Source organism: Lutra lutra, chromosome 14 (assembly GCF_902655055.1).
Source record: "Lutra lutra chromosome 14, mLutLut1.2, whole genome shotgun sequence".
NCBI classification, from domain to species: Eukaryota; Metazoa; Chordata; class Mammalia; order Carnivora; family Mustelidae; genus Lutra; species Lutra lutra.
Window position 1 is genome coordinate 53388636 of NC_062291.1, and position 25337 is coordinate 53413972.

Genomic DNA, 25337 nt, shown 5'->3' on the forward strand with positions numbered 1-25337 from the left:
ACATTGTAAGGGCCTGGGGGTTAGAACTTCAACATGAATTTGGGAGGAGCATAATTCAACCACAACATCTATATATGATGGTGAGAGATTAGACTACAGAAGTTTTCATGTGTGGTGTTTGCTGCAGGACCTTTTCAAAGACTCTTAGGCTGACATCAACAAGCCCTTGAGGGTAGTTTCCATCATGGCTAATGATCAGAACCATCTGGTACTTGTTGAAATTACAGCTTCCCAAGCCTCATCCTAGACATCCTGAATTAGAAAGAGATTCAGTGATTTGTATGTTAACATGCACCCCTGTGACACTGATGTAGGCTGCCTTCAATGTACTCAAACTTGGGAAGCACAGTTCTAGCCAATCCACATGGGTGCTCAACATTCTGGCCCGTGGGGCAGGTAGACTTCCTGGACTGGAGTCCCTCAACACTCCAGCCCCTCTGATGCTTATAGTGATTTTTAAGTCCAGACCAGCCATTTCTGGAACACTTGAGAGAGATACCCTAGGACTCCTCTAGATTTTTCTTTATATTCAGGTCCTAGGTTATCTGCTTTGGTTCACAGACAGCACTGAAAAGTCAGAGAAACCTGACTTCTATGACAGATTACTTCATTGAGTTAGAGTCAAGTTGAACCAGATCCTGTGGGATCCAGCTCCACTAACCCAATAACCTCTCCCCTTTAGAGAAATAGAGACAGGGAGGCCATTGAGAGCTGATGCCCACCTCAAGGAGGAAGACACCAGAGGCACTTTCAGTATTCTGAGCTGAGCCTGGGAAAGCAGCTGCATGGAACATGGAGAAGTCAGCAAGGGTCTGGGCAAGGTTAGCACCACCTCTTCTGTGACAGGCCACATCTTCCTTCCCCAGCCCACCTCAGACTCCCAGTTATCAGATGAGACAAGGAAATCATGGCTGTAATAACAGTCCTTGCTGGATAAGGAGGATTACAAGGCAGCAGAAAGTAGTAAAATGAGCCCTGGACTAGGTGTCTGGACTCACCTAGTCATTGTACCTCTCAGAACCTCCATTTCTTATCCATTTAGTTCTCATCATTCATCTTCTTGTGATAAGGAACAGATACTCAAGCCAGCTCAGGAGAAGAGAGAAGGACTTATGAGTATATAGAGCCTGTGGAATCCGAGGGCAGGAAAGAATCTACCTGCCTTCATGGGAACCAGGAAGATATTAAGAACTATAGGTCTGTTTTCAAGGGCTGTGTGATCTATTTCTTCTACCCTGTGACTGTGCTCACTTCCTCCTTTCTCTCCATTGAAGGGCTTCCTCCGCCACTACCTCAGCGTGCACAGTAGTCATCCAAGTTGCCTCAGTCCCCAAGACTACATGGCCTTTCAATTCAGTTCCCCACAGCTCAATGACTCAGTTCTTCAATATTCCAGTTCCAAATTCCTGGAGGAATCTGAGTCCATTCCGGGTTAAGCAACCTTCCTTCACCCAGTTAGCTGTGACTGAGTGGTGGACCACATAGCACAAACCCAGGCACCTCACCAAGGGCTGTGGATAGAAGCAGCACCAGAGCAGGGTGCTATGAATGGTACACCCTGAGGCATGGCTACTACAGTAATACTGAAAAGTTACCACCATGTTTTAAGTACCTGCCAAATGACAGGCACTGAGCTACATTAATACACATAATCCTTACTTCAAACATTCAAGATAGTTATTACAGATATAGAAACTGAGGCTCACAGAGACCTAAGGTCACTCAACAGGGTTGAGCAGGACCTTCAACTCAAGTCCACCAGATTCCACAGCAGGGCATTTTCCTTTTTGTCATCTAGCCTAGAGCAGTTGGGCCGGGCGATGGTACCATTTCATCATGTCAGGAGAAAAATAGAGGTTAATAATCTCTACCTGCTTATCTGCATGATTATAATGATAATAGAATGAAAGCCCCAACTGAAAGGTGCACTGAGAAGGCAGTACAAAGATAAATGTGAAGTCTTGAGTATGTCTGCTTTCACTGTCCCACGGGGTGGTATTTGCTTACTGGACATTTCCCTGAGGTCTGCAGAGCATTTATTCACTGCTGCTCGAAGGCCAGAATGGGTCATAGCCACAGCAAGGCTCTTAGCAGCAGTCCAAGACCCCCTGGAAGGAATCACCACTGCTTTCAACCTGGTGGCATGACTCCCACATAAATAGGGTCTGAATTCTTAATCTGGAGCTTGGCATTCCAAGGCAAGTGCTGTTTGAATTGAAGTAACTTTCTTGTTTTTCACCAAGAAACTTAGCCTCCAATGCCAAAAAATTGGTCACTCAGGCTCAATTTGGGTACAACAGAGCACAAACCACAGCCACAGAGGCAACTCTCAACTGTAATGTCACCCTTTAAACCCCCAGATAGGAGTCAGGCCCATGGAGTTTTTTTCCAGAAGGGAAGAGGGTTTCAGAGACTCATTAACTCTCTGACAAGGTGGGGGACATCTGAAGCCATGGAGCAGGCCATTCCTTTTGGCCCTTGTGATGTTTCACTTTATCACTTGGCTAGGCTCTGGTGCCCAGTTATTTGGTCAAACATTAGATGTTGGTATTTTTGCTGATGTGATTAACATTTACAGTCAGTTGACTTGTGAAGCCCTCTAAACTGTAAGTGGCCTTTATCTAACCAAGGCCTTAAAAGCAAAAACTGAGCTTTTCCAGGAAAGAAGGAATTCTACCTCAAGAAATCCTACCTGAGTTTCCAGCCTGCTGGCCTGCCCTACAGATTTCAAACTCAAGGCTTTTATAGGGACTCACCTGCATTTCCAGGTTGCTGGCCTGAAATAACTCCTCCCTCTTTCCTTGTCTCTCCCTCTCCCTTTCTCTCCAACCCTGACTGATTCTAAGCTCAAGAACTGCTGGTGGCTGCCTAATGATATTCCCTTATACAGAGTAAGTGCTGCAGGGCGGGCAGCAGGCCAGAGGAAGGAAATAACATAGTGACCTTCGGTGGCCAAAGTTGGATTTATTTCTGGAATCTCTACTGAACTGTACCTGGCCCTACTCACTTGTGAATCTCTAGGGCCTCCAGTGCCTAAAACACTGTCAGCACTCAGTAGCGGTTATTATGATGATCATCTGCAGCACTCAGTCATCACCACCCGTCCCCTCCCCCACCGAAGTTGGAGAATGGGCTGCAGCTCACAGGAAAAAACCACCCTCCCCTTGATTAATAAATGACAAACAAAAAGGCTGTCAAACCTGCATGCTTTGGGTTTACCCATCTCCACTCATTCTACTTCCGAGCCACAATGAGCGCAAGTAGTTATTTATGATCCTGATGACTGTTACTTATACAAAGTTGTGCTGCTACCTCTGAAGCACAGAAGACAAGTCATGTATTTAAGTTGAAAATGTAAAACATGTTTCAACAATACTGTGGCCTCTCAAAAAATCTAGATCAAAAAGGCATAAAACTAAGTTAAATCCTTCTATGTTTAAGGCACGGTGAGATTAATTCATATGCCAATAACATTGACCTAAAGGGGCAAAGTCTTCAGAATTATATAATAGGTTCAACAAGTTCTTACAAGCAAATTCTCTTTTCAATATGAAAACCTTCTTCAGAGACCAGCATTGTTTTGATAAGGGATTAATTTAGGGGTAAATGAAAGGATTCATTGCAATTCAGAGCCCTACTTTGTATGGTCTGCTTGGGGAGCTTTTGCGAAGCCTTCATCCCAGGCCATTTGGCTACGCTGGTGTTTAAATAAAGGCATCTCTTCTCAAAATCAGGTTGCCATTTATCAAAGCTTCGATTCTTTTCCTTAGGCTCCAGTTCTATGTTCATTTGCTTATTTACCAAGTCTCAGTTGGTCTTTTTTACCCCCAAATATAAATATCTCCAACTTTAATTTAGGGCCAAGGGTTTCTAAAAGCAAGTCAGACTTCAGAATGTTGGAGGAAGGCCTTATCATACCCCATCACACACATGTTGATTTTGTGAAAATAAACTCACTTGAAAACCAATAGGTAGCCCAACATTTGGAACCGGTGACAGTGAAAACAAATCATAAATGTAGTTGTGAGCTCTACTGGCAGAAGTTTCTTTTACTTTCCAAACATAGCAAAGAATCTGCTAAGAAGCATTCAATTCTCCTATAATTCTGGCTTACCCAAAACAAATATAATTTGAAGCAAAGATATCCCAGAGCCCTGCACAATCATGTGGATTGAAATAACTTATTTCAAAAGGAAGGGCTTCTCTGGACAAAGGAGTGATCATATTTATGCTTGCCCTTTGAGACTTTTGAGTTTTGCTTGCTGGTTTGTTCATAAGAAGGCAGAAATTTTAGGAAGCCAGAGGAAGAATTTCTTCAATGCTGATTGTTAATCTCCCTGCTGAGACCTCTAAAAAGAAATGATTTGTTTATGCCTCTGCTCAGTCTTCTGCTTTCTAGCTTCTTGCATTAAGGTAAACAGAAAGGTCAACTTTCTCTGCTAGACAGGTTGTGGCCAGATCTTGATTGTTGTGGGCCATGTTCTGAGATAAGTGCATCATGAACATACTATAGGTGGCCATTGCCCTCCTGAAGTTCTCTGAATATCCGAAGCTCTTCTGGGCAAGTCACAAAAGTTTGCCTCTTGTGCTTACAAGATCATAATATATCTATTACCTCTTCCTATTGGCATACCTCCTGCTCCCTTACCCCCCGCCCAATATTCCATTCTTTCATTTAATCAAACAGACTTGAGAGACAGGCAGCTGAGTCTTTGGTTGAAAGTAATTCTCACTGAAGTATGAATGCCCACAGGGAAAGCACCTGGGTAGCTTTATAGCTTCACCGCAGATAGACTTGGGGGTAAGGGACTCTGCTGTTTGCCTTGTACTATCTCTTAATCTCCCTCTTTTTACTTTCCTCCCCTATAAATTGTGATGGTTTACTCAGATGGTTGGCGAACTATTCAGTTTCATCAGTCAGTGGGTCAGGAGCATTTATCTTTGACCAGTGAATGCCACCTCATCAACCTAAGAGATCCAAGTTTTCTCTTCCCAAGTCCTTCCTTGGTCTTCCCCTTTCCCTGTTCTCCCGCAGCTCTCTTGGTTTGGCCTCTCCCCATAGTGTAGTCCCCAGTTGGAATGCAGTATCTACTCTAACATGAAGAAGTCCTCAGATACAAACTTATGCAAGTTTTTTTTAATGGATTTATTCAAATCTTACTCATTACAATAATACTTAGAGGTGATATAGAATAAAAGATATGATAAGAGTAATTATAGTGCACAGTTATGAAACCAGATTAGATGCACCTGAAGTCACTATGTGGGTCCCTAAGAAGCCAAATGAAGCATGTCAGAGTTCAGCCTAGTCCTTCGGGGTCCCTCTCTCCTTCATTGTGGATTATAAATAAATTCTGTCCTATGCAGCCTCCATTCTCCACCTGTACTTTCTAGCCACTTCTGGTGATTATAACCAGCATGCTTGGGCTTTTGTTCTCCCTGGGAAGTAGAATAAAGGTAATAGAGAGTAGAAAGCTGCCTCTTTTCTAGGTCCTGCCTTTCTTGGAAAGCAAAAACAATGGTTCTTTTAACAGGATCTTTCTTTAGTCACTTTAGTCACCCATGTTTAGGGCATCTTAACAAAACCCTTCCCTGGTTCCAGTAGTTCCCAGTCCTAAGTGGGATTGACTGGCCATGTGAATCAATTGGAGAGCTTAAAAATGCTCATGCCTGGGCCTCAACCCAGTGGATTTAGAATCTCTGTTAGAGAGGCATCTGGGTGGCCCAGTCAGTTAAGCATTTGCATTTGGCTCAGGACATGATTGATCCCAGAGATCCAGGATTGAGCCCATCATCAGGCTCCTGCTCAGCAGAGAGTCTGCTTCTCCCTCTCTTTCTGCTCTTCCCCTGCTCATATTCTCTCTTTATTTCTTTCAAGTACATAAATAAAAGATCCTTAAAAAAACAAAAATACAATCTCTGTTAGAAAGGCTTGGGCATCTATATTTGTAAAGCCCCCTGGGTGATTCTAGCATGCAAACAGTTTGAAATACACTTCTGTACATTTTCACCTTTGGACTCCTTCTTGCATGGTCTGCTAGCACTTTTAGGTTTCTAATATATTGTAATCACATATTCCTTGGGATTGAGGGAAGGAGTATAGGGAAAGCAAGGATCCTCACCCAAAGGCAGTTTTTTAAAAACATAAACAGAAAATATTCACATTTAAGAGGAACAAAATCATTACGTATGGCATACTTTTTTTTAGAAGCTTTTAGTAGTTAAGAAAATATGGGCATATTTTACTTATTCATATATTAATATTTTTATTCAGATACCGCTTTATTATAAAAGCAATTCATTTTGTGTTTAGATGCAATACAGGAAGTCCAAATGAGCAAATTCTTGATTTTTGCATGTTCTTAGTGACACAACAGTTTTGGGGAAATAGAAGCAAATTCTATCCAAAGTCCATCCTGCGATGCACTAATGGTCATTAAGAAGGCAAAATTTATAAGGATTTGTCTTCTTTTGAGGCTAAAAGATACCTTTCCATGCCGCTTTCCTAACGGTGCATGGGAGAGGAATGAGGCACAAGTAAGTCAGCTGTAAGAGAACGGGAGCAGGGGACTACAGCTGGAAGGACTGTCGCCATGAACAACTCCTCAGTCCGGGATTTATTAGATACAAGAGAACGACAAAGGAGAAGAAAAGAAAGTTAGACAATAGCCATAGGTCTAGTAGGTAAACAAGAAGGAATGTGAGTCATATGTTGGTCACAAGTGTTAGAGGTAAGCAAGGTAAACAAGAAGAGGAGTAAGGTGCGTCTGGTCCAGCAGCATGGATTTGTAGTTGAGCAAGTGCACTTAAAGGGATTACCTTAACAGCAGGCTTTCTGTGAGGTCGGGGACACTACAAAAAAGGGAAGCAGGGTGGTATTCAGCCCTGAGCCGGCCAGGTGTACCCAGCTGCTGGGCTTCAAGGACCTGTATCATCCCCTCCACCAGAGGCCTGCTGCTAATACATGTTTTTCTCAAGGTCATCTTTAAGTATGCTTGCGTGACCAATACAACTCCTCATTAGTTAAAGTTATATTTTGAGCAGTATATTATTCTGAGGGACGGTTACATTTGCACAGACAGGATGAGAAGCATTTATTCAAGCAAAATGTGCTGAATTCCCCTGTGGGGGGCCAGTGCTGCTCCAGGGCTGTGTACAGGGCTGCAGTTGGAACTTCCCCTATCATGCTCTTCGCCTTACATCCTATGAGTTGATTATTCATATCCTTTACCTCTCACGGAATCATCTGACAATATTTTCATCTTCTTTTCTATCTTTTTTTTTTCTCCAGTGGGTTCTGTCATCATCATCAACTTTCACTTTGGTCTTGGTCTTTTGGATCTCGTTGTTTCTGAATGTTCTACAATTCTTCAAGGGTTCTTATACAGAATTCAGCCAGTTTTATATTTCTTAAAACTTATAAACATCTCATTAATTATGTAAAGGAAAAATTCTCAAAGGCAGTTACAGCCTGTTTTAGTCTGTCAGCCTTCTCCAGAAGCTGACTTAATTTTGTCACCATTATTAGACATGCCACCTGAATTTAGGGGAAAGTACAAAAGCATTTGACATACACGTAAACCAGCAACTCATTTACCTACATCTGGGAAGCAGATTCTTCCTCATTCAGGACTTTCCAGAAGGCTATGAGCACTAAAACTGAAATTTAACTGCTCTGACCAAGCGTCTCACCCAGACAGCCTCCTGGCTCACTCAGCTGGCATACATGTTTTTACTGGCACCACCAGTAGTTTGTTTTTTATTGAATTTCTATATCTTTGGATGGACCACACCTTCAGCTGTGTACACTTGGTCCATTTCACTAATTTATATTATCCTCTTGGCTCTTGAAGGCATTTGAATTTATTACCCCTCATAAAAATGGAAATTTTTCTGAAAAGTGTTATGTCCTTCTCAGTCTCCTTAAACAGAATGCGTGGAATATAACTTACTCTTCTCTTAATAATTCACAGTTATCATTGTGAAACTCAGTGATTATACCATGCAGAAATGCCCTCGTGGATTATGCAGGTTTTTGGACACTCAGTAGTCCTGGGCTGCTATGCTTCTTGAGTTTTTTGTCCCTTCCTGTCTTATCATTAACCATTTCATTTCATTGTTAGCAGTGTGACTACCACCACTGCCACCCCCCTAACAAACACAAACACACATATCTCTTTTGACACACACAAACTCTTTTTTTTTTTAATAAACATATAATATATTTTTATCCCCAGGGGTACAGGTCTGTGAATCGCGAGGTTTACACACTTCACAGCACTCACCATAGCACATACCCTCCCCAATGTCCATAACCCCACCCCTCCCTCTCCCAACCCCCCTCCCCCCATCAACCCTCAGTTTGTTTTGTGAGATTAAGAGTCACTTATGGTTTGTCTCCCTCCCAATCCCATCTTGTTTCATTTACTCTTCTCCTACCCCCTTAACCCCCCCCCATGTTGCATCTCCTCTCCCTCATATCAGGGAGATCATATGATAGTTGTCTTTCTCCGATTGACTTATTTCGCTAAGCATGATACCCTCTAGTTCCATCCACGTCGTCGCAAATGGCAAGATTTCATTTCTTTTGATGGCTGCATAGTATTCCATTGTGTATATATACCACATCTTCTTTATCCATTCGTCTGTAGATGGACATCTAGGTTCTTTCCATAGTTTGGCTATTGTAGACATTGGTGCTATAAACATTCGGGTGCACGTGACCCTTCGGATCACTACGTTTGTATCTTTAGGGTAAATACCCAGTAGTACAATTGCTGGGTCATAGGGTAGTTCTATTTTCAACATTTTGAGGAACCTCCATGCTGTTTTCCAGAGTGGTTGCACCAGCTTGCATTCCCACCAACAGACACACAAACTCTTTTTAACCCTTGACATTTCTGTGGGCTAGGAAACAAGAAGGCGACTTAATTAGAATTGTGGGCAAAGGAAGAGTAGAGAGGCTCTGAGTTAGGAAGTCCTTAAGGAAGATACCTCTTTATAATAGATAAAAATTAGTAAAGTTTCTTCATTAAGCATTTTGACTGTCCAGATATCTTCATTGCAATTATAGGCTCTTAAAACGCAGGTTGGTAAGTGCATGACTTCTGTCTAATAAGAGTTAGCAATTGAAATTCTGAGCATTGGATTTCCCACAAAGAAACAAACACTCACTAAGCCAAATAAAAAGCATGCCCACGGACCTTCAATTCTTGGCCATCACTGCCAGCTACAAACCAAACAACTAGAAACCAATAGCCACAGATGTTGTACTTTTCCTTGAGTTGAGTAAGAGGCATCAAGAGTATCTGTGCACCCAGCCCTATAGTATGAGTCATTCATGTTTATAAGAGCCATTTTTCCTTAACTGGGCAACTGTGGCCAAGATGGCCCAGCCAAGAACCTCTTCTCATTCTGCACTCAGGCCCCTAGAGCAGCTCACTCAGATGGGCTGAAGCTGCCTTGCTCCCTTCACATCCATTAAGACCCACTGCCCACCCCAGCCTCGGTTTTTGTCCCTCCTCACCTGAAGTGACCACCCCCACGAAATTTCTGCTTCTTATTTCTCTCCCCCTGGGCCATCCTGGTCAGACTTTCTTAACCCTTTGTTCTCATTGCATTGCTTCTAAGTCAAGATAAACTTCAATCTGTCTCCCTATTAGCTAGAGAAAAAAAAAAATTCTGCTTTCTTCAATCCCCATCATTCACTTGGTCCTCACCTTACTGCAGCCCCCAGCCTTATAGCCAGGCACATTTATCTCCTTGCTTTCCTACCAAACACTAGAGTCATCCCCACTTCCTGCCTTTGCCCTTGCTCTTATGCCCTTCCAGAACACTATCTCTTTTCCTCTTTCTGTCCAAATCCACCCATCTAGGTCTCTCCTCAAGAGGACCATTGCCAGCTACTCTGCTCCTCCATGACTGCTCCTTCCACTCAACTCCTTACAGCTCCCAAACGTTTAAGCCTTCCTATTCTTTTCCAACTGTCCTTGGGCATAGGCCCTGGAGCAGAGCAGAGGTCTTACCCAAAACCTCTTCAGTGGCTCCTGCCCAATTTCCATCCCTCTAAATACTAACATGTTCAAAGAACACAGCTGAGCTTGTAAATAAAGACCCTAAGAAGAGCTAGGCTTCTATTTGGAGAAATTGCAGTATCTCTCCCACAATGATACATTGCCTTTCCAGTTTCATGGAGAAAGTGTGGATGGGCTAGATTCCCAGATAACTAGCAAAGAAAGGGCAAGTCAGCCTCCTCCCCTCCCCCAATCACCCACACTTGCCAGACAGCATTTAAAATGCACTTCAGTAAGGTCAGTCTTTTCATTTGAAAAGGAAGCAAGTCTTGATGTTCTGTTTCTCTCATTTCATTAAGGACAGAGGTCATCCCCGGAAGGGGAAGGGTAGTTTCCAAGAGAGGACTTGGAAGGATTGGAGGTGGGGTGGGGGAACTCTCTCATCCTTTCTTGTTAGCCTGCTTCACCCTTTGAAGAGAACAAGACCAGCTTTCATACTGAATTATTTTCAGTGTAGGGCCTCTGCCAGGACTCGGCTCTCCTGGAAGCATTGAGTGATAGTTCAAGGTCAGACAAGGTGTCCAGACAGGATAAGCCAGAGGAGATGACACTAAGACAGCTGGGAGATAAGGGAGTGTAGAAGAGGAGAAGGGAGAAGGCAGGGTATATGTGTTAAATGGAAGTCAAGGGAAAAATGGAACTTGGAAATTTCTGCCCCCAAGCCCCTCTGCCATCTCTGTCTCTCTCTCTCTCTCTCTCTCTCTCTCACACACACACACACACACACACACACACACACACACACCTGCACAGAAACACATTCTGCCCTTCCCTTCCCCTTCTCTAACTCCCTAAGGCATTTCTATAAATAAATGGTAAGACTTGAGCCTGCTGGAGGCGCATTATTAACTCTTGCAGTGTTCTGGCTGTAGGTGTGTAAATCCTCACACTCTTCCTCACTTCATGGCTGCATAGCCTTTTCAGCATGTCATCTTCACCTGATTCCTACATCTTAAGGGCCCTGTAAGCTTCTTCTCACCAGGCACAGAATCGTGGGCACCCCACACCCACACTCTGTAATTCAAGGCATATGGTAAAAACTGTAATTCAAGACTTATGGTAAAAGAAAATGGGGTACTATGAGAGGAGATGTCCATGCCCTGGAATCAAACTCCTTGGGTTCAAATCCCAGCCCCTTAATGTGTGCCCTTGGGTAGATTACTTAACCTCTCTGTGCCTCAGCTTTCTTACATGTGATGATAACAGTACCCACCTCAGAAGATTAGTTAGATAAGAAAATGTAAGTAACACTCTTAACATGGTAACTGGTACATTAATAAATGCTCAGTAAATCTTAGTTCCATGAGGACATGGATTGAGGAATCCAGGCACTTCACAGGCACTTAGCAACATTTGATGACATAGTGAATAAAGGAGAGTATCTGGGACTACCTATTTGAGATTGGGTAGTTAGAGTAGACCATTCTGAGGACATGAAGAATGTGGGGGACATTGGCCAAATAGCAAAGGGAAGGCAAAGGGAACAGTGGAATTAGTTACCTTATCCTCCTGATGATAAAATTTCTTCCAAGTCCAGTTTAGGCAGATTATACTTGTGTCACTTTACATAATAGACCTAGAAAATGTGCCTTGGATGTTTTAATACAATGTGTAAATAGAGTTAGAAGATGATAATTTTCTAGAGACCAAAGGTTGTAACTCCTGGGAGAGGAGGTCCTCCAAGTGCCTCTGTCCCTATCAGAGCAGTGCAGCTCTGACAGCGGTCAGGAATGCCACCATTTTCTCTGCCAGTGAGCTGATCAGGAGTCTTCTGGAAGCCCCTGGCTTCTCCAGGTCACATTGCTTATCTACAAAGTACTCAGAGACCAAAGCTCTTCCCTTTCTCTGCAATACCACCCAGGACAGGGTCCCTGCTCCCCACCCAAGGCAAACCTGTAAAACTCTACAGAGATTGGCCTTGACCCACTGCCCCTCTATGGCTCCCTGTAATTGATAGCACACTACCCCCGCCACCTTCTAAGAGACAAATTGGAGGGCAGCTAGACCAAGAACCAGGGTGAGGAAGGGTGTAGGAGCAGAGATAGGTGGGAAGGGCATGCACAAAAAGAGCAGTGAAGAAAGATCAATGGAAGGATGCTGACAGTCCCCAAGGAACTAAATGGCTGAGATGTGAAAGAGCAAGCAGAGTTAGATGAGTTAAAGCCTTCCAAGATTCACGGGGCCCATGGCAAGAATGCCAAGGGAGGCCACAGCCTGGCTAGTCCCCTTCTGTCCCCCACCCTGACTTCATCTTTCACCCCCTCACTCTTATGCAGTGGACAGGAGAACTCTCCCACCCCATCCTCCAAATAGCTACCTCTCAGGACCAAGGGTGCAGCCACTGCTGGTGGAAGGACACACTCAGAGCAGAGGCAGGAACAGGCCCTGGAGGTGGGTTCAGTTAGGGAGCAAGGGTCCAGGGGTACCATGAACATAGTCTAGAAGGAGATAGATGTATGGGCCTCAGGTGGTAGGACATCATTTTCCCATGTCCCAAGCTAGAACAGTGGCATGGTCTTCTACTCTGCCCTCTCCACCTTCCCCAATACACAGTTTATCTCTGTCTGAGCTCCCTTAGCTAAAATTTAATGATATATATATAATATTAAATTTAATATTAATATTAAATATGATTTTTATTTTTAGTATGCTATTTAAATAGATATTAAATATTAAATTTGATATTAAACATATTAACATATATTTAAGTAAATTTATATTACATTACATTACATTATATTATACAAAACCTATTTGTGATGAGAGAGACCAGACTTTGGAAACTGGAAAAACAAAAAGAACATTTCAAGGCAGTCTCCACCTTTGAGAAATAAGAGAATCTACCATGGGGCCACCTGGGTGACTCAGTCAGTTAAGCATCTGCCTTCAGCTGAAGTCATAGTCATGATGTCTGGGATCCAGCACCATATGAGGCTCCCTGCTGAGGGAGGAGCCTGCTTCTCCCTCTCTTCCCCGCTTGTGCTCACCCATCTCACTCATGCTCTCTGTCATTATCTTTGTCTCTTTCTCAAATAAATAAATAAAAATCTTAGAAAAAGAGAGAGAGAGAGAATCTACCTTCTATCATATCTTAAGTCACAGGCATCCAGTGGCTGCATCCACCTGCCGCAGCCTTAAAAGCAGGACAGATCAAATGGCATTTCAAGTAAATATTTCCAACATAAAGTTCTAAGATCCAAAAACAACTTTATGACAATAACAGTTGCCATGAAAATAGTTTAAATGCACGTATATATTATATGTTGCTTACTACCAGGGTGGCTGCTTTGAGGGTTTGTTTCGATTTTTTTAAGTCTCCAACTAAGGACTTTGATAGCAACTAAATCAAGGTAACATAACATAATTTAAAAAAAAAAAGGAAAAAAAAGATTCTGGCTAGATGTTAGGTTTGATTCTACATGACCTAAACAGTCAGAGCTGGAGTGTCAGCTTCCACAAGGAAGGGAATGTATCATTAATCCAGAAATGGATATATGAGCAAGTAGTTTAAAGACTAGTAAGCAGGATATATCCAAAGATTAATTTTAAAAGTTGCATCATCCAACAGTGTACATTACCAGATATTTGAATCTGTGTGTGTCTTTGGTTTTAGTCATCTTTAGTTAACTATGAATCTGGTCCCAGCATTATAAATGAGATAAAATATTTGCTGGAGGACTTAGGTATTAGCATGTGACTCACCAGCTCCTCTGACTCAGTAGACCCATGCCTGTCATGAGCAGTTAATACCTAGATCCATTAACAGAATTTGAGAGGGCCAGAAAGACTATGTGAACCTGCACCAGCAAATATCCAGGACCCTCCACTGGCTATCTTTATGATTGTATCCTTTTGTGATATGTGGCATCTATATCTTTTATTGCTCTATATGGCAAGTTTCGGGCACAAGCGTGACCTGATTATTATTTCCAAGCACAGTGAAAGTAGATGATGATATAATGCAGTTGGAACTGACCCCAAGATGGGAGGGACCTCTCTACCCAAATTTGACCCACCCTTAGTGTAGGTAAATAAAGGCTGAAAGACTTTGCTCAGATTCCGAATGACAGGATGGTGTATAGTTGTAGGTGTTAGGAGAGCAAGGGGCTAAATTTTACTCCATTTATAATGTTAAATTAGAAGGGTGGTTGCCATGTTAGATAGAACTGCCCTTTCCTGTCATCTGGAAAATCCAGGTGTAAACACCAAGAAGTTAGAGAATAGCTGGTCCTCAATAGAAATACCTAAGGATATAGCTTCTGTTTTTTTTTGTTTTTTTTTTTTTGTTTGTTTTTTTTAAGGCGGGGAGGGGCAGAGGGAGAGAGAGGATCTCTAGCAGGCTCCACGCTCAATGCAGAGCCTGGACCCAGGGCTCAGGCTCACCACCTGGAGATCATGACCTGAGCTGAATTAAATAGTCAGATGCCTAATCAACTGAGCCACCCAGGTGCCACAGGATTTAGCTTCTGTTTTTATTTCTGCAGTAGCAATGAGAACACAAAGGAAACTTCTACTCAACTTGATGCAATCTGGCACCTTGAAAGGTTAGGAAAAACATAAAAATGGCCCATTGTGATGAATTCAGACCACATCCTAAAGGCTGGCAGTACAATGGTTTCAAAACACAGATATTCCAAAACAATCCGTTATTCTTATGGGTTACATAGGGAAGAGATCATCCCAACCTCCCCTCCAAAAATAGTGAAAAGAAAATAAAAGTTCTATATAGGATGTGAATGGAAAAGTTTCTACTGTGTTTATAGGTATCAATAAAACCTGTCTTAAATTTTTTATTATAAAGTATCATTTACATGTGAGATATATATAAAATGTATATGTGAGAATTTTGCTTAAGGAAGAAAATGTTAGTAATTTTTTTTTAAAGATTTTATTTATTTGTTTGACAGACAGAGATCACAAGCAGGCAGAGAAGCGCAGAGAGATAGAGGAGGAAGCAGGCTCTCCACCGAGCAGAGAGCCCGATCCCAGGCTCGATCCCAGGACCCCAGGATCATGACCTGAGCCAAAGGCAAAGGCTTTAACCCACTGAGCCACCCAAGCACCCCAGTATTTTTAAATATTCTTTGTACCTCTCCCCGGTTCTTTCCATCTTCCTCCCCAGAAGTAACTTCAGTGCCACATTCTACTTATTATTCCTTTGTTTTCTCTTGTTATAGTTATAGATCTAGAGAGATTTGTAAAACATCTATACATCCAGGAATGTGTGGGGTTTTGAATCTAATGTAAAATAATCATACTGGATGTATTTTCTGTAACCTGCTTTTTGCTCAGCTTTATCTTTGTAAAATTCATTTGTGTTAGCAGGATTAGCTGCCATTCATTTTCACCTACACTTGAAATAATAGAGTTTATCTATCCAGTCTACTGTCAGTGGACATTTGTGTTGGTTTCAGTTTTTGCTTTTACAAGTAACACTGTTACAAACATATTTCTGTATCTCCTGATATACATCCTCTGGAGTCTTCTCTGTAGGATACACACATAGAAGTGAAATTGCTATGCATCTGCAACTTTGCAATGCTAAATTGTCTCCCAAGTGGTCAGACCAGTTTATACACTCACCAGCAGGGTATGAGACCCACTGTCTACAAGCTCACCAACACTTATTTACAGATGTTTTAGCTTTTGCCATTCAGATGGATGTGAAATAGTATCTCCTTGTAGTTTTAATTTGCATTTCCCTGTTTATTAATGAAGTGAAAATCTTTTCATATGTTTGTTGCCATTCATGTTTCCTCTTACATGAAATATCTATTTGAGTCTTTTTGCCTGTTTTTCTATAGATTTTTTTTTCTTATTACGTATCAAAGTTCTCTGCATATTTGGGTTACTAATCCTTTGTCAGTTATAACTTCTCCCAGTTTGTAGCTAATCTTTTCACTTTATCTTTTGATTTTTAAAAAAAATCTAAATTTTAATGCAGTTAAATTTATCAATGGTCTTCTATTGGTTTGTGTTCTTTTATCTTAGAAATCCTTTCCAATTCCAAAGTCCCAAAGCCTTCTATATTTTCTTCAAAAATTTTTCAAAGCTTTCCCTTTTTGCTTTTAATTATTCAAGCTCCTGGACCTAGTTTTAGAACAAAGCATGTGGGAAGGTCCTGGTTTCATGCTTTTACATGTGGAAAACCATCTGTTCCTGGTCAGTTATTGTGAACTCCATTCTCTTCCAACTTACTACCATTGCCAGCTCTGTCACAAGCCAAGCCTTCACCTATATGTGAGCTGTTTGCTCGGCATTCTAATTTGTTCCACTGGAGATTTATTTAACCCTGAATTTATACCCCATTGTAACAGTCATTGTAATTTTATAAGACATCTTGGTATTTGCTACAGCAAGCCCCCCCCTCCCCCACCATCTTCAGGAAATTCTTGACTCTTCTTGGGACTCTTTCTACTTCTACACACATTTTAGAAGCAATTTGTCAATTTCTTAAAAAAAAAAAAAACTATTGATATCTTGGTTTTGATTGGCTTTCCCTAAAATAGTAAATGTCTTCATGATATTAAATGTTCCTAACCACAAATATTGAATAGCTTTTTATTTGTAAATTTTTTATTGCCTTTCAATGTATACTTATAATTTTCTCCTTTTCTCCTTAAACATCGTATTAAACTTTGGTTATATTTATCCCAAAGACTTTTTGGGTAAGATTTTACTTATTTATTTATTTATTTATTTATTTATCAGAGAGAGCGAGCGTGCACAAGCAGGCAGAGGCAGAAAGAGCAAGGAGCCAGATGTGGACACGATACTAGGACCCTGGGATCATGACCTGAGCGGAAGGCAGTAGCTTAACCGACTGAGCCACTCAGGCATCCCTGTCCCAAAGACTTTTTATATCATTACTGTTATTGTCAAATATTCTCTTTTTTCATAAATTACCTTTTCTGTTTATTGCATATATATAGATTGATATTCAATTCATTTTTGGATATTGATCCTCGTATTAGTCATCTATTTCTGAGTAACAAATTACCCCAAACTTAGTGGCTTAAACACAGACATTTAGGGGCACCTGGGTGGCTCAGTCAGTTAAGCATCTGCCTTTGGCTCAGGTCATGATCCCAGGGTCCTAGGATCAAGCCCTGTGTGGATCCCAACGTCAAGCCCCACGGTGGGCTCCCTGCTCAGCAGGAAGTCTGCTTCTCCCTCTCCCCCTGCTTGTGCCCACTCACTCTCTCTCTCAAATAAATGAAATCATGAAACACATACACAAACATTTTTTATCTCATACTTTTTTTAAGTCAAAAATTTAGAAGCAACTTAGCTGGGAGGTTTTGGCTCAAGGTTTCTCATTAGGTTGTAATCACGATGTCAGCCAAGAGTGCAATCATCTGAAAGCTTGACTGGGACTAAAGGATTCATTTCCGGGCTCTTAGGAGACCTCAGTTCCTCACCACATGGGCAACTCCAATAGCGCTGCTCACAGCAAGGTAACTGACTTCCCCTAGTGCAAGCAAATCTGAGAGAGAGAGAGAGAAAGCAACTAAAATGAAAACCACAGTGTTTTTTATAGCCTAATATTGGAGGTAGCATGACATAATTTCTGCTGTATTTTATTGGTTACACAAAGCAACTCTGGCACAGCATGGGAGGAAACTATGCAAGGGTATGAATCTCAGAAGGTCAGGACCATCGGGGCCACTTTGTAAGCTAACTGTTAGAATTTATATCCAACAACCTTGCTAATTCTCATTTATTCTAATAATAGTAGTCGATTCTTTTGGATTTTCTATGCAGGTAAACATATTACCTGTAAATGATGATAATTTTGTTTCCTAACAATCCTATATTTATTTCTTTCTTGCTTTACTTTAACTGGCTCGGATTTCCAGCACAGTGTTTAGGACAGGTGGTAATAGAGGAACTTACTTAAAAGGAGTTTCAACATTAACAATAAGATGGTGTTTGTAGGTTGTGTTTTTATTTTTAGTAAATACCCTTTTCCAAATTTCCCTTTATTCTTAGTTTTAGGGGTTTTTTTCCTTTAAGGATGTAAAATTTTATAAATATTTTTTGACATCTATTGGGCTGACTGTATATGACATTTTGTTAGCTGCTTCTTCATGCATCTTGTCAAAGACTTATCTTTTTATTGCTTTGTTAATGAATTCATGTTTGATGAAAATTCTTTGGGACTTAGGTTAAAGGCACACTTTTAGAGAGTCCTTGTGTTTGCTTCTACTGAGCGCTTGTGGGTACTGCAACCAGGGATCTTTTTTTTTTTTTAAGATTTTATTTATTTATTTAACAGACAGATCACAAGTAGGCAGAGAGGCAGGCAGGGAGAGAGAAGAGGAAGCAGGCTTCCTGCTGAGCAGAGAGCCTGATGCAGGACTCCATCCCAGGACCCTGAGATCATGACCTGAGCCGCAGGCAGAGGCTTTAACCCAGAGCCACCCAGGTGCCCCCAGGGATCATTTTTAATTAATTTTTGGTTTGACCTTTTTCAGAATACAAAAAATGTGAATTCAGATTGCAAATCCGTATGAGGGCCAGATTGTGGTTATGACTTTTAAGAAGTTTGTTTTTTCCCTCTGCCCAGAGGTACAAGCATCTTTCCTAGTTGAATTTCTAGAAGGGCTATTTTAATGCAGTTGTATCCTTTCTTGGTCCTAGCTATGTTAGATATTCAGTGACCACCTCCCAGCTTAATGGACACTAACCTTCATTTCTGACCCCTTAGCAATCATAGATGTTAAAAAACTAGTATTGATCACCAGGGGATTAGCAAGTGACTTCAGGACAACTGTCAGCTTTAGTACACATTTAATCTCTGAGGTCCTGCTTTGCTTTTTATTTAGGGGGCAGAGGCAGCCTTTAAGGCCATCCTTCCTTTCTTCCCAGCTCAGCAATACTCTTAAAATGTATTAAAGTATAGTTTAAAATTATAGTTCAAAATTATCTAGCATTTTCAGATGTTTTGTCCTGGAGGAATATGGCGGGGGTGGGGGGAATCTAGACTTTTTTGTATTTTCAAGGCCATATTCATCTTGATCATGGTGTACAGGGTGTCATTTTTGGTGTGCTATCAACTACTACTTTAGGTACTAGAAACCCTAAAATTCTTGTATCCAGGCTAAGATCCTGGTTGTAGACACTTCCTGTCAAGCAAGAGACACCTGTAGCCAGATACAGCCTGCAGGCCTGTAGTTTACAACTAACCCATGCAGAAGCCCTTTCTACAACTAACCCATGCAGAAGCCCTTTCTGGAACTTTAAGAACTGAATTACAACTTAAGTTTCATAGACCTGCTACCTCTCACTGCAGGGGCTAACCCTCTCTTCAGTCCAGGACTGGTGCCCATATGCCCTCTGTGCAGCTCCAATCTTTGCCCCTTCAGGAAGGTGCTGGAGCTGAAGAGGTGGGTAGAGTAGCCCACTCCAGCTTTTCCCACACCACCTCCTCCATTTTAAAGCTGGAGTGGCCCCCAAGAGAACCCTGACACAGCAGACAATATGCATGAGCAGCAGTTAAGTACCAATGGGGATAACTGGAGAACAGTCACAGCAGCTGAAGTCACTGTTCCTGGACCCTAGCCCTAGTGCACTAACGATAGGCTGGAACCATCTGAATACCCTCAGGTGAATCAAATTCCTGGTCCAAACTATCTTTGCTCAGTTCTTAAAACAGGACAATCTCAGTTGATGGTTTATTTGACTTGTGGCTTTTGAGAAAGAAAACATACTCTGGTCTTGTATCAAACGCTTTTATTTTTAAAGAAAAGTTCACAAAGGATAATTATAGGACAGTGAAATACTTAGAATAGAAAAACTAAGGGGTGCGCTAGCCCAACCTTAAACACAGTCATAGCAGAGTTATTCCAATATACTTTTCCAGCATGGCAGATCACACCTGTTAAAATTAACATTAACTGCATTCTCTGAATACCTCTCAATGGATGTGCACAATGACAGAAGCCAACATTTGAGGACTTCTGTTCTTAACATCTTATAGAATGAATTTAAGCACACCCCAAAACAATTCTATTACAATCCAAACAATTCACATCTGTTTAAAAAAATATTTGTACTTCAAAGAAATTGGTAGAAAGACTTAAAACAAATAGGCACAATAGATTGCTGCTTCCATGTGCAAAGTACTGGATTCTTGAATTGAGAATTGGTTTCAGTCCTCACTTCCAATATCACATGGAAAAAGTGTGGCAGAAAAATGAGTCACCTTCAATATGAAGGATGCAAGTTGTATACACTGGCAACACTCTCAAAGATTCAACAGTATTGCGAAAGGGATGCCAATATACAGAGTGGACCTTCTTGTAAAGTCAAACACTCATGAGTTATCAGATGACCCTTCAGATATTTGGGATCAACACAGTATTCTGGCTCAATCAAGGCACTTGCAAAGAGCAATCTTTTTACTGAGTCCCTGAGCATGACACCTTGATCACAAACAAGATCACTCATAACCTGAGGACTGCAAAGCCAGATTTGCTTAAACTTTCCCCAAATCGTGTTTTTCATAAATCACGTTTGGAAAGAAAGGCTTCATTTAAAATCATGCTTCTCCAGAGTTTAATTCACCTTTCCCCAAAACCTCCCAACACCTCTGAAGTTTGTGTTTTCTCCACAAGAATATGTAACATGGAATCTTCCCTCCCCCCCACAAATTATTTCCTTAGGAGAGAACTGTAAAACCAACTTAAAAACACGAAGTAACCTTACATTTTCTCACCAACAGTGAAGTATCAGACTGCTCCTACTCTGACTTGAGCTGCAGAGCCCTTTTGTGTGCACTTTTCAGACATTCCTCATACCATTAACACAGCTTTCCATCACCATCAACTGTCCTTTCTCAACCTTTCCTTGCCCAACGTGAAAGCTTGTGAATTGAGAGGGGAGGATAAAGGGCATTGAACAGTATTACTTTTTAGAACAAAAACAGGGTTCTAGGATGTTACCTGATCCTCCAAAGCGAAACAGTATCATCGTACAGACAGCAACAGTAAATTCTCAAGAAGCTGGTCCTTTTGTAGCCAGGTCTCAAAAGCTCAAAACTAAACCTAATAAGGCAAGTAGCACAGACTTCCTAATATTGAGTAATACAGACCTAGAATTACATGGGAAATGCACCAGGTCAAAACCAGTTACTAAGTTACTTAATCATCGGTAAGAGGCCAAGTTCTCCATTCTCCCCCAGCTCTGCCATTCTGGGAAAAGCCCACTGGCCAGCCTTGGACTGCCAAAGACGGATGACTCTGACTCAGTCTTGGGGGGAACCTGGTGGAATGCACAGTCCTGAGATGCCATCTGTGTCTGCACTCCATCAGGTTTCCATTGCACATGGACAATTCTGTAATTCTGACCCTTGTTGTTGTCCCAGAAGACCTGCCCATTAGCATGGTAAGAAATGCAGAACTCAATTTTCTCCTCTGTTGGAATGACAGAGGGTAAGTCAATGGCAAATGAGAAGGTGTCACTCTCTGAGCCACCATACACATTTTTCATGTAGACACAGTCCACATCAGTGTAGCTTTTCCAGGTATCAAAAGTGATACGAATCTGAACCTTCTTCTCAAAGCTCATGTTTTTCACCTTCACAGTTCCAGTCACTGTTCGCTCCTGCAAAGAGCAGTTCTCTAGACAGACAAAATTCTTCTGAAAATGGTTCCGAAAACTTAAGTAATCAGTTGAAGGCTGTGGGAAATCTAAAATCAAGTTTTTCTCCTCATGGAGTTTTAAGCCAGAGGAGATATCATTAAGGTCCAAGAGATCAAACTGGAGATCCCACGTGGGTTCTTCTGGAAGGTCTGAGAAGACATGGATGGCAGTGAGAGAGAGCCCCTTGGAGTCAGCAAATACAACCCGCTTCTTGGCTTGGTCGTGTGAATGCTTCCACTCATTCTGTGATTTGGATTCCTGTTTTATATTGAGACACGATTTCAGAGGCTTTAATTTGTTCACAAAATTTTTTCGTTGGAGGTCGTAAGGGCTCAGGAAACTCTTCAGAGGTGGCGAATGAGCCAAGCAGAGCCTCATGGCCACATCCACTGGCATGACTGAACTTGTCAAAGGCCTTGGATCTAAAACCTGGATCATTCTGAAATACAAAAGAAGAGGGGTTATCACCTGATCTGGAATGCTCTTCCCCAAGTTCCAAGTATGTATGTACTACTTTTGTACTATTTATATGTATGTATGTACTTTATATGTATGTACTATTTTCATGTACTAGTTTTGTACTGATTTAACTATAACCAGCACAGTAAGCATCAGGGATGTGCTGTCATTTATAGTAAAAGAAAACAGTATTAGACGATCAGATCTGCATCCTGTGTCTGGCTATGTCCTTGACAGACTGCAAGGCCATGGATTAACTGCTTCAAACACTTGGTAGGGGCTGTTGGTGATCATCTCTAATACACCTCTAAGAGCCAATTTGCTCTGTTCTGAACCTGTCTAGTCACAATGGCCTACAGAGTTGCTCGTCTTTTTTTCTTTAATGCCAATTCCTGGGACTCAGAGCCACTGAGGCAGAACCTCTTGGGGGTGGGGACCAGGGCTTTCCAGGGGATTCTCATGAGCAGAGAGGTTCCAGACCATGGGTCCAGACTCTGTGCTCCCTCTGGCAGCTCTGCTGATTTTGCTATTAAATTGATTATACTTCTCTGGAAAGGGAACCCACTTCAAAAGAAAAAATATAGCAATAAAATTCTCCGGGAGCAGTTTTGAGAGTGAGAAGGCTGGAAAAATGAAGTCAGAGGATTAGCTTTTCACTTCATCGTGTTCATCCTCGTTTTTCAGTAACCAACTGAAATGCCTGTCAGCAGTTCACGCACTTACAGAAAAACTTCACATAATCTGTATTTCATGGAAGATATGCATGACAAATACACATAGATGGAAAAAGCTAATTACCTGAAAATTGGACTTTTTATTATATATGGTTTATACGAATTTATAAATACTTAATGGGAAATACACCAAGAAGTTACATCTCTCCGGGCAGTAGGATTACTGATCATCTATTTTTGTCTTTGTACTTTTTTGGTATTTTCTAATGTTCGGCAATGGGTATTTATAAATAGCAAGATAATAAAGCTATTTTAAAATTTAAACATAACTATGCTCAGCAGTATTAAATTCAGAAGTGTCCATCAGGTTTTTTTTCCTGGCCTAATTTAGCCCTCCATACACATTGCCAAGCTCATGATTTTTCCCCCATCCTATCTGTACAGATAGGAGTTGTATGTGTGCACTGTACATGACATTTCTCAATCGGTCTTTAACTTCACAGCAGCTCTTAAGTCCATAGGCAAATAAATGGTCATCAACACAGAGATAATGTTAAGAACATGCACAGAATGTATTTTTATGGAGACCTACAAAATTAGAACAAACAAATGAAAGCTAAAGCTGTATTTGTGCATCTAATAATAGTTAACAGGGTTTTTAGAGAAGCCTTCTGTTAAGTATGCCACGTCTGGAGAAGCTATTTCAAATAGTGTTATGGAAGATTTTTGGTTTGGGGTTTTTTTTACATTTTTACTTTTTGCGCTTACAGTTTTAGGGTCTGGCAATTTCCCTGGAATTTCAAATCCTGGTATAGAGTTTAAAAATCGTCATTTGCTCAGACTCCACGGTTCCCCATGGTTTACTAAGGCAAACCATGACCCAAAAGGTGCAGGAGGGCGAAAGAATGCAGAACACCGCACTGCAGTCCCCCCCCCCCCCCAACACACACACAAGCCAAACTCCCCAACCAGGAAGATCAAGATGCGATTCCCAAAAGCTGCCCCAGTTCTTAGGACATTTGTGCTGGATCGAGAGAGAACAGTTGGAATCCAAGAAGCAGAACTAAAGCTGACTCCCGTTAAAAGTTGCTGGTTTGGGATGCTAATCACCAAAATAAGCTTTGGCTAAGAACTTCTGAGCAATCTTCACAATCCGATTCTTCCCTAGGGCCAGATTCAACTCTACAGTCAGCCAGCTAGCCGCCCTCCAACGTCTCCATCTGTGGTGATGCCCTAAGGACCACGCCGCCCAACCTCCCTACAGCTATGCACTCCCCTCTACTCTGAGACTGGGAGTCTGCGGTGAACCTACCTGGTGCAGCTCATTAGGGAGAGAGGCGGTGGCGGACCGCGAGTGCCGGCTCTTGATGGTCTGCGTGAGTTCGCACCCAGCTCCCTCCGTCAGGGTTAGTCTGGAGCTCCGGTGGATTGCGGGTGCGGCGCGGGAGAGGCCGCTTATGGGCTCCGGAACACGTGAACCAGTCCTTCGGACCAATCACCGGGCGGCTGGCCCCGCGGCACGACCAACCAGCGCCGGACTAGGGCGCGAGCCCTCGCCCAGTGAACGTGACCGCCGTGGTGCTCCGGGGAGTGCTGGGGACTCGGCCAGCAGCTGGACCGAGCTCCGTAACGCGAACCCTGGGCGAGGGGGCGTGGAGGCCGCATCGCGGAGCACAGAGCGGGTGCAGGCCAGGAGAGAGCCGCAAATCTCGTCCGGGCTACGCGCCAGCTCAGTAAGGCTGCAGGGAAGGAAATGCCTTTTGCGTCGTGAGGCGTCAGTACGCAGTTAAACCTAAGCGCAGAAGAGTTGTGGGTCCTTTCAAAGGTTTATTCGAAATGTTTATATTCTTCACTGCTTGGTGCATCTGCTTATCTTTTCCTCGCCTTAACCTGGAGCAATCAGAGGTTGACTGCGTGTTTTTTAATTAGGGTGAATCAAAATTCATTATAGTGAATGAAGACTGCTAAGAATTACCAAGTTCTCTAACAAATGTTAATAAATTTCTTTATTAGCCCTTCAAACGGGACGTCGCATTTAATTACAAGGCACTTTGTGTTTCGGTCTATTCTTCAGTTTCTCTCTTAGGAAGAGAAAAGTAAAGCCAGGAACCAAATGGCCTTTTTTGCTCACGTGGATGGTCAGCCACAGAGCCAGTGGTCAGTCCAAATCCCTCAACTCAGTTCTGACGTCCTTTGGCAGTGCGGTGGAAACCAAAATGTTAAAACATCTCCCTGTAAATTTCATGACTCTCTCCCAAGCCAGTTACTTTTGCTGAGGTTCCGTTACTCTGTTCAGTTTGGGGAGTTTTTAGACCATCAGTTACAACCATAAAATTAAATTCCTAAATTGAGTATAAATTATTTTTCTAAAACCCACGTCCTAGCTCTCCTCTATTAACTTCGAGACCTACTAGTGAATTAAAATGTACAAAAGGTGCAATGTAAAATGTGTAAAAAAAAAAAAAAATCCGTGTCTTTTAAATTC

At 42.0% G+C, this 25337-nt stretch overlaps 1 protein-coding gene across 1 annotated transcript; it reads right to left on the reverse strand.

The window, feature by feature from the left end:
* Positions 1-19791: 19791 nt before the first annotated feature.
* On the reverse strand, positions 19792-24298 carry PPP1R3C (protein phosphatase 1 regulatory subunit 3C). Its single transcript, XM_047703344.1, has 2 exons — positions 24165-24298; positions 19792-22158 (listed from the first exon to the last, which is right to left on the reverse strand). Exons 1-2 carry the CDS (start codon positions 24176-24178, stop codon positions 21222-21224), a joined length of 951 nt encoding a protein of 316 aa, XP_047559300.1. The 5' UTR covers positions 24179-24298; the 3' UTR covers positions 19792-21221.
* Positions 24299-25337: the final 1039 nt, after the last annotated feature.